The sequence below is a fragment of the Bidens hawaiensis genome, unplaced genomic scaffold, assembly GCF_021521415.1.
Source record: "Bidens hawaiensis isolate Kalapana, Puna unplaced genomic scaffold, B.hawaiensis_p1.1 tig00022510_1, whole genome shotgun sequence".
Lineage (NCBI taxonomy): Eukaryota > Viridiplantae > Streptophyta > Magnoliopsida > Asterales > Asteraceae > Bidens > Bidens hawaiensis.
The window spans coordinates 235,188-245,772 of record NW_027493504.1 but is presented as its reverse complement, the minus strand read 5'-3'; the positions used below and the strand labels follow the sequence as shown (position 1 = coordinate 245,772).

The 10,585-nt window shown below is 33.1% G+C and overlaps 1 protein-coding gene across 1 annotated transcript; it reads left to right on the top strand.

Annotated features, from left to right (window-relative positions):
* Nucleotides 1-5,044: 5,044 nt before the first annotated feature.
* On the top strand, nt 5,045-8,958 carry LOC143565684 (serine carboxypeptidase II-2-like). Its single transcript, XM_077052583.1, has 10 exons — nt 5,045-5,326; nt 5,407-5,514; nt 6,311-6,406; nt 6,500-6,592; nt 6,674-6,759; nt 7,163-7,423; nt 7,497-7,630; nt 7,706-7,801; nt 7,885-7,990; nt 8,595-8,958. Exons 1-10 carry the CDS (start codon nt 5,074-5,076, stop codon nt 8,787-8,789), a joined length of 1,428 nt encoding a protein of 475 aa, XP_076908698.1. The 5' UTR covers nt 5,045-5,073; the 3' UTR covers nt 8,790-8,958.
* The last annotated feature ends 1,627 nt before the right edge of the window (nt 8,959-10,585 follow it).

Genomic DNA, 10,585 nt, shown 5'->3' with positions numbered 1-10,585 from the left:
GCATAAGACAACTTCTAACCTTATGAATACAAATGTTAGACATTAACACACTGTTAATAAGATGATAAATTGACTTTGTATATCCTTCCATTATTAAAGATTTCAAAAATATAAATTTCTTTAGTGAACGTGTTATACTTGCACCAAAAGATGAGATCGTTCAATAATTTAGCAAAGTTTGCTATCCATGTTTCCCGGAGATTAAAAAAAATTACTATTATTCAGATGGTATCTATTAGACATAAAATGATATGTTACAAGAAATGTTAGTTTCCTGACGTTTTAAATCGCCTCAAAATCTAAGGTTGTTAAGTCATAGATTAGTCCTGAAAGACATTGTTGAAGTGATGTTGCTTAAATGGTCTATGCAATGAAACTAAAATACATGTGAAAATACATTATGATAAACATGTTATAGAAGCGGAAATCATATCCGGAAGTAGTATTGGAACTCACACTTTTATTCTTAAAAAGAAAATTCCTACACCTTTAGATAAAATGATTAATTTCAAAGAATGAAATTTTCACTTTATTTTTATTTATTTTTTTTTTTGCAATGAAGATTAATAAAAACTAAGGTCAGACACTATAGATGACTGGTTTGTTTTAGGACAATTTATTTTAACTCGTGATTAGTTGTGCGTTACATTATCTAGAGTTAAACGCACAAATAATGTGAAACTACTAAGTTTTGGTATAAAATGTAAAGTTACAAATAAAACTACAGATATTGTGTACAAAGAAATATTTAGAGATTTATGAATTTTCTAACCACTTTTTATATTCATATTGTGTAATGTGTAATTTATTCTACCGTATAATATATCTTTATATCTGTTAAACATAATTTTTTGTATTTGACATTGGTTTATTATTCTAAATAAATTTATTTATTCCAACCCGTGTGCTACACGGGTAACTAACCTAGTATATATATATATATTCACACACGTCAAGAACCCATTTTAAATCAATAACGTCAGATAACCCAAACTTGTCAAGTGGAAACAGGGAAAAAAAGGCTTGAACTTTAAACTAGCATAACTCTTGCTATGTTTGGAATTATGGGGCCCACGATTTGCCGACAAAAGAAAAGGTCTAGACGTGCTGGAAATTGTGGCAATTGGAGTTTGTCCAGATTTCACGCTCAAAGTTCTTGATTTAGGGCTTCAATTTCGCGAATTAAGATTTTCCCAATTTCTTTGATCTCATGCACTATTCTTTTCAATCGTAAAACACGTAAATCTTCAATTCAATCAATTTATGTGTCTATTTAGATGTTTAATTTTAGTATTTCCTTTTCTGTTTGAGATTTAGAGAATTTTGAAAAACTACCAAAGTTATAGGCCCCTAGACACCCTAGATATGGAAAACTAACTTAAAACCTCGAGAATAGTTTAAACTCGTGAACATAAGAAATACAATAACCCTCGATAGCCTGTAAACAAATTTGGCCAAAAAAAAGTGATAAAAACCGAGAACTCGTAAGAACCTATAAACTCCTTAATCTTGTACACACCTATTGTTGTAATCCGCCTCGAGAGCACACCCAAGAACTAACTTAATCGCGAGAATAGTTGGTTAACCCGCAATCTCTTAACCCCGAGAACCTGTATAACTCGAGAACACTTCAATTCTCGCAAACCTCTTTGAAAGTCAATAACTCTCTGCAACACGAAATCACTTTAAAAACAGAAAACACCTTGTACCTGAGAACTATAGCCAAACCTGTGAACACCTAAAAGGCCAAGAACATATTTTGATCCTGAGAACAATTGAATATGTGAATTGATCTTGTAAACCACTATAGTCTGAAAACCACTGAAGTCGTGAGAACTAGTCAGAACCCGTGAACACAGTTTAGATCCCGAGAACACATTGATCTTGGAAACAAGTAAACCCCAAATACCAGTTTTTGTGAATTGAGGACCTAGATGTCGAGAACTGATGTAATAACCGTGAACCCAATTGCAATGAACCAACAGACTTAACAACCAAGCCAAAATCCGAAAATTAAGTTATCTCCAAATCTTTTGATAATTTTAAAAAATCATCAAATCTTTAAATTCTTGAAACTTATCTCCAAGCTGATTCAGTTCCTTAAATCTCTAAGATGATTCAAACACAAAAATAAGCAGATTATACTCGTTTTTAAGATCAAGCTACCTTTTATTTCTAGAAAAACAAGAACACCAAGATCCCGAAATATCAAAAGTTTTAGTTTCTTGAATTTTTGTATTTGAGAATAAGAACAGGAATTCACGAACACCTCAAAAGAACCTTGTAGCTGCCTTCAAAATAACCAAATACACCTTCAAAAACCCAAAGTCAGCAGCAATCAATTACCTTTAATTTCTCAAATTACCGGACCCAACACCAAACAAACTGATCCAAATTTTTTTTTTCATGATCAATTGACTTATTTTTCAGCAAAATAAAGAACACAAGAGCATATAGCTAGATTAAGACATCAAACAGCAACAATACCATGTCCCCTTGATCTTGAATTGATGATATCACGAACCTGAGCCACGAACGACTCTTGTTGCTTTGATACCAATTGTAAGTCCCAAATCCAGATCTAGATAATATGATATCAATATGTAGACGATGTTTGTGCGAAATCCAAACACCGTGGTTATTTAAGAACAATATAGATGAATAATAAGAAGAAGAACTTCAATGCACACGTTTAATATCACCATACTTCGAGTACATAAGTTCTTAATAAATCGAATTTGCTCTCTAGAGTTTATGATTGCTATGTGTGTGCTCTATGATAGTTGACCCTAACTTATGGAATAACATATATTTATATAGGGTTGCTATTACAAAGGCCCAATGCCAAGCCCATAAACAAGCATTCTAGGCCCCAAGGAGATTTCGACATTCACATAACCAAACCAATAAACAATAATATAATGTGCAACACTTCAACTCGTCTGAAGCCTTTCTTCCGTCTTGATCATGTTATAGCTCGTTTGATACGCATCAGTCTCACCAATCTATGACCTAACACATATACTTATTTATATTTTTAAGTATAAGGACTTTCTACTTAACAACCCTAATTTTATAACTTATTATATTTGGTACCCGGTATAAACAATTTCGTTACCAATTTTTTACATAAACACAAAATAAACAAAAACAAAAAACAAATCCATTGCTTGATATAGTAGTTGTTGTACTCCTTCATCACGCCGAAAGCAGGTTTGAATCCCCCAGCCATCACCCCATCCTTTAATGTTTCATCTTATATATATATATATATATATATATATATATATATATATATATAGAGAGAGAGAGAGAGAGAGAGAGAGATAAAGGATAAAATACAATAATCTCTTATCGTACATTACGTACGCGACACCCTCAACCCTAGATTTCAAAAAACACGCGGTGGCAAATTTGTAAATTATTTCAAATCGTTTCCATCCTAATTAACCGTTGCATCGATTTAACCATCGTCATCGGCGTCATTTGCAGACACACACTTCAATTGATTTGAATTGAAATAAGCCATTTGCAGAAACCCAGTTGCAGGCGTTCCATATTTTGTTCATATGATCGAATCGATGATCAAATTGATGGTCGATTGATAATTTTTTGATGATTACGAGATTATATGAAGTGATTTCAGAGGTGTTTAATTTTTTTTGTTAGTTTAGAAGTTCAGAACTTCTAAACTTTTTTGAACATCCAGAACTTCTTAGAACGTATTAGAACGTTTAAATATGCTAATTTTTTTTTTTGAACACCCAAAACTTCCTTGAACATATTAGAACGTTTAAAGATGTTCATTTTTTTGAACACCCAGAACTTCTTTGAACGTATTAGAACGTTTAAAGATGTTCTTTTTTGGTCAGAACGTTTAAAGGTCTTCAGTTTTGTTTCAGAACGTTTAAACGTAATATTTTGAACCCTAATCAGAGCTCAATTGAGTGCATTATTTCTGCAATTTCATAATCGATTGATGAATCTAAATACTTCTACACATCAATTCGATTGGTTATATCATCATTTTTTGATCAATTTTGAAGATTTATTTATGTTCAACGACGTTCTATTTTGATTTAGTTTTTGACTTTAGAGATTTCATACTTTAAGCTGTGATTAAAGTTTAGAAATTGGATTAGAGTTTAGAAATTGGATTAGATTAAGCGACGAGTTTCGAATTTGGATCAGATTTGATTTGTAATCGACGAATTTTGATCGTGAACTACTGTTGGGTTATTTACAAAACTGCCACCGCGTGTTTCTTAATCTAATGCTCTGGAAAGTTGCGTACGTAATGTACGATAAGCAATTATTGTACGTTAACCCACCCATATATATATATATATATATATATATATATATATATATATATATAATAAGCAGTAAAATGTAAAACAAATAATGAACCAAATACCTATCGATGTCATTTTGGGCATATTACGACATTATTTTATTGGGTTTCTCTTTTATTTGCTATACGGAGTACCAGTTTGTATTGGTACCTTAACAAATCAAACCAACACCTACCAAATTCCGTCTGAGCTTTATTCTTTGTAGTTCTTTCTCGTATTTTCTTATGAGTTTTTGTGGCTATCCTCAATAATCGAGTCTTTTCTATAATTTAGTCCATGAGTCTAGTTCTTATACTTATAGATGAGATCGGGACGGTACCGGTATTGAAGGTAAAAATTCGGAAAATACCGGCCCCGTCCTGTACCGATACCGGAACTCAAAACTTTGGTACCGATTCGTATCGGTACCCGTCCCGATTTTGCTCATCCCTACCTTAATTTGTATATTTATAATCTTAATTCGAGGAAGAGTTGTGTGAGAGTTTTGAGTATAGATTTGATTGTCGCATACGGTTAGCGCCACCGTTCCGTAACGGAAAAAATCTGTTTTAACGTCTCAACAAACTAACCAACCAGCCAGCAAAAGGTAAAGTAAAAGGTATGGTCCCCTTAACTCAAAACTTTAACATTCATCATTATTATTATTATTATTATTATTATTATTATTATTATTATCCTTCCTCGGTGCTCACACTCTATCTTCATTCATCTTCCCCAAATGAAGATATCAATTCAAAGTTGGGCCTTTCTCATCTTCTTCATTGCATCTTCATCAGTCAATTCACACGCCACTAATCAACAGAAGTTAGATCAGGTTACCAGCTTACCCGGTCAAAAGTTTAATGTTGACTTCAAACACTATGCTGGGTACGTAACTGTTAACCAAGAATCTGGAAGAGCTCTGTTTTACTGGCTCACTGAGGCTACTGAGGATCCTGCTTCCAAGCCCCTTGTTCTCTGGCTCAATGGAGGTTAGATTCATTATGTTTTATGCAATAAATAAATAAATAAAACATTATGGTTTGCTCATTAAGATTGCTGTTTCATTTAGGACCTGGGTGTTCGTCAATTGCATTTGGCATGGCTGAAGAAGTGGGCCCATTTCATGTTAATAAAGATGGCAACTCTGTTTACTTGAATCCATATTCTTGGAACACCGGTAAGTAAGTAACACTTTATCATCTTATATATAGGATATTGGATGTAATTTTTGGCTCCAACTCACAAGTCATAGTTGGTAATGTCTTTGCTAGCGAGTTATATAAACTGAGTCATGGTTAGACATTATAGAGGTGCAACCGAGTTAGGGTTCATCTATAGACACACACACACGAGATGTAACCGAGTTAGGGTTCATCTAGATGCAACCAAGTTAGGTTCATCAAAACTCAAACCGAGTTAGGGTTTAATCAGTTTTCTTTTTTAGTTATATTTTCAGATTAATATTAGCAAGAGTTAGTCGCTTATTTCGTGTTTGATTATCAATCAGGAATAGTGACCAGATAACTGACCCATTTAAATTCTCGGGTCCAGGTTAGTCCGGGTCGGGTTTTCAGATTTAAATGTAAATTGAAAAAAAAAAGTTTTATTCACAAAATATCATCATGTTACTAAATAAATATCATAAAAATTCAAACATCATATGATAATGTTCAAAGTCCAATAACAAACTATAAAACATTAAATTAAGATAGATAAGACTCCAAACCTAAACGCATCTATAAAGAAAAGACAATAAATGTTTGGGTTGTTTTTCGGGTCGCGTTGTTCAGGTTTTTTGTTGATAAAAAATGACCGCTAACTGAACCATTTAAGGTTCAGGTTGGTCAAGTTCGGGTTATTCGTGTTCGGGTTTTTCAGGTATTCTCTAATTCGGGTTCGGGTGACTTCGGGTCGGGTACGGTTAAAAAACACACCCCTAGTTTAATTAAGTTGTATGCTTAAATGATTTGCAGTGGCGAATTTGCTGTTTCTTGATTCACCTGTTGGAGTTGGTTATTCGTACTCGAATACCTCTTCAGATATTAGGAGCAATGGCGATATAAGAACCGGTACAACTTCAGATTAATTTGTATATACTATCATCATGATGCTTATGTAGTTTTCTTGATTTCTAATTATGCTATTGGTGTTGCAACTTACAGCTGAAGATGCACTTCAATTTCTATTGAATTGGCTTGAACGGTTTCCTGAATATAACGGAAGAGAATTTTATCTAACAGGCGAGAGCTATGCAGGTACATAAGTGTAAATAAACATTGTTCCTTTCATATGTGTTATAGTTTATAATAATTTGATTAGGTTGTTTTCATTTTCAGGACATTATGTTCCACAATTAAGCCAAGCGATTGTGAGATATAACAAAGCAAACACGGGGAGTCCCATTAATCTGAAGGGTTACATGGTACATAATATTCTTTAACCAAAGTTTTATTACTTGCTTACTATGTTTTGCAAAAGAAGACTAAATGCGGTTTTAGTCCCTGTGGTTTGACCCAAATAACCGTTTTAGTTCGTTAGTTTCAATTTGACTTTTATTTAGTCCAATTGTTTCGTTTCTGTATCAATTTTTATATTTCTGTTAACGTTTCACTCAAAGACCAAACGCTAGGGTATTTTGGTCTTTCAATAAAATGTTACACAAAAAAATTTGGATAAGTTTAGTGGGCTGGAATTTAATTGATACGAAGATGAAACTATTGGACTATGAGAAGTCAAATTTAAACTAATGAATTAGAAGGATTATTTGAGTCAAACCATGGGCCAAAAACCTTATTTAACGTGTAAAAGAATTAAAATTTTCGCAGGTGGGGAATGCCTTAACAGATGATTATAGTGATCATGTTGGCCTTTTTCAATTTATGTGGGCTGCTGGTATGATTTCCGACCAAACTTACAAGAAAGCAAACGATTTATGCGACAAGGAATCGTTTATTCACCCGTCTCGTGCGTGTGATCAGATAACCGATATTGCTTATCAAGAAATGGGTAATATTGATCCCTATAGCATCTTTACTCCACCTTGCACCGCCAACGCTGTCACAAACCGCCTTCTGAGAAGATGGCATGTGAGTAATTATTTTAAAAAGTTGGTCAAAGTGCTTCATGTCAACCGATAATTGACTTTTGTTTGTATGACAGAGAGTAGGGCATATTGGGCAGAGTTATGATCCGTGCACCGAACAACACACGATAGTTTACTTCAATTTACCTGAGGTTCAAAATGCGCTTCATGCGTATCACATGAACTCGTCGAGAACTTGGGAAACTTGCAGGTATAACTTAATTTTGAAATTTAATATAATTATTTTGTGGTGGTTAACAAATAACAACTTTGTTTTGTTGTGCAGTAACGTTGTCGGGTTGTACTGGAAAGATTCTCCTATATCAGTGCTCGATGTGTATCAAGAACTTATAAGTTCAGGGCTTCGTATTTGGATGTTCAGGTTGTTTTTAATACTTATTTAGTGATTTTCAGAAAGCAATGGTGCCAGTGTTGATTGTATTTAAAATTTCGTTTTTGTTGTAGTGGTGATACGGATGCGGTGATTCCGACGGCTTCTACACGTTACAGTATAGATGCTCTCAACCTTACGACTATCGGCCCGTGGCGTGCTTGGTATGAAGATGGCCAGGTAATTTCATCCATCATCAACATAAACATAAACATATGCATATATACATATACTTATAGAGAGCTACCCCTACAAAGTGAGGTTTGCCTATGAAGCAATGAGAATGCGCCACATTGTTCTATGTCGAGGGGTATATGCGTCCATTTATGCCTGTGTTTAACATATAACTATGTTGATTTATAGGTTATAACTATCTTGTTTAACATATAATTGTTCTGTTTCCACACATGTATTGTATTTAAAAAAAACATTTAAATTTTTTTATATAGCCATATTGTTTTTATTTTAAAGAGAATACAATTCTTGATTTTATTGTATTTTTCTTTAGAAAAGTAAGAAAAGTATATAAATTCCCTATTTTGCCCCTCTCAAGCATTAACAAACTTCAAAATCAATCTTAACCATCAAATTAGTTTATCACAGGCTCACAATTCTTTCTACACTTTTTAGACCATTCATTTTGTACTTAAATTTGAACCTCCCTCAACTTATACATGAACATGCATCCTCGTTGTTTTGGTGCGGGTCCCACATGATAAGTAAGGATGGAGATGTGCATGATGATACTAATTTCTGGTGTGATGTTCTTTGTTTGTTTTAATAGGTGGGAGGATGGACACAACAGTATGAAGGTTTGACTTTTGTGACCGTAAGAGGAGCGGGGCATGAGGTTCCTTTGCATAGACCGAAGCAAGCACTCACCCTTCTTAAGTCTTTCTTAACAGGAAGCTCAATGGCAACATCTGAGCAAGTGATCGAGTCTAAAACCTCTGCTTCACAGGAAGTCAGCGGGTTCTGATGCCGCTCTTATAGTTATCTTGACATGTAGTAAACATGAATAATTGCCCCTTGGTTTTGGAAGATCGTTTAGTGTTGTATTTGGGCAAAACTGAATGATATTTGCTAGGAATTCGATACTCTGCCAGCATTCATATTTTCATATGATGGCGTTACCCGTTCAGGCCAAATTATACACACAACTCTTAAGAAGAAACAATGTTTTTAACTTGTTAAATAACTAGCCAATAGTCATTAAATATATTTCTATACTAGCAAGTGTAGATATGTCACAGAACAACTTATTCAAATAACTAGCAAGTAGTCCCATTAATGCAAACTTAAAATACTGTAGTTCATAGCAACTATCATACATTCATACTATACATTTGGTGGTAAGAGATGTTTGTCAAAAATTCAATGTACACACAAAAGGGACTGGTGTATTATACATTTTCTTCTTATATCTTAGATGGGAATGTTGGAAAATCACACCTTGATTGAACACGCTAACACGAGATTGAACAACTTGTTCGACTATTTTATTATTATTATTATTATTATTTTTATTATTATAAAATAAAACACACACATTGCAATACCCCTAACCATCTATTTATATTAAAACCTTGACTTGCTCTTCAAGACTTATAACCACACTCAATCTAGGAAACCAAATAAATATAAAATAATATCTTATTCCTAATTAAAATATAAACACTCAACAAATAATTCACCAAGAATTAGCTATAACCTATTTGATCTTTATCTTCTAAAATTAAGATTAACGTCTTCAGGAATGACATAAACAATAAGCATGTTGCTATTTTTCATATGAAGTTCAGACAATTAGTGACTCATTTATCTCATACAAGCAGGGAGAGTAGGGAAAACAAAGGGTCTGATATTGATAATTCCAATCTCATACTCCTATACTAGGCGTCTAGGCCCAATGCCTGCCGGTCATATCCGACATTAAAGATACCCATTAGCTTGTTAAATGATACCCGTTAGGATTTCCAAATACATTTCTTCTAATTCTTCTATTTTTATCATTATAATTGCTTTATAATTTTTATTTATATAACTATTACATATAAACCTCCTCATAGATACATGATATACTTATAATTTTATGTATATACGTTATAACATACAAAATATAAATAATATCAAGTATATGTCCCAAAAGAAACTATTTTTCCATGCTAGTAGGAATCCCGAGCTTTGCGGCGGGTGTAAAATATGAGCAAAACACTACGTGTTTTTGTCGCTCAAGTTCACTTACGTTGAAATACTTCCTTCGTTTAATAAGATCCAAAGATGCAAGAAGATTGAACGACAACGAAACGTTTGACGTGCAAGTTGCACTATTGTGTTGTCAGTTTACAATGAAACGCTGCTCAAAGCACATTATTTGATCATTACAATCTATCATATATATAAACGAAAACATAAAAATCTTATGTGTCACGATGTGGTCGCTCCCCCCTTTTTTGGAGTCACCAGATTTGCTTGATTTATAAATGGAGGCTTCTCATGCATTTGACCCGAATTCATGGGTATGGGTCTTACCAAACCCAGATATTCCTTAAACGGGTTATAACATCTCATTAAATTAAAAATTATTCTCATCAAATTATTGATGTAAAAATCCTATAAAATAGGATATACTAAAAATTAATATCTTATTTATTTTTAAAAAAGATATACATATATTATTTAAATTAAAAAACCAATTTTATAATAAAAAAAATAAACGGGTCTTAGGTCTCATCAAACCATAAGTATATTATTAACTTTCATAAATATTATTTA

What these genes read in the sequence shown, in the direction of transcription:
- LOC143565684 (XM_077052583.1), top strand. Translation starts at nt 5,074, where the DNA reads ATGAAGATATCAATTCAAAGTTGGGCCTTTCTCATCTTCTTCATTGCA. An exon ending in CTTCGTATTTGGATGTTCAG is followed by an intron (nt 7,802 to 7,884) that starts GTTGTTTTTAAT and finishes TTTTTGTTGTAG; the next exon opens with TGGTGATACGGATGCGGTGA. An exon ending in CTTGGTATGAAGATGGCCAG is followed by an intron (nt 7,991 to 8,594) that starts GTAATTTCATCC and finishes TTGTTTTAATAG; the next exon opens with GTGGGAGGATGGACACAACA.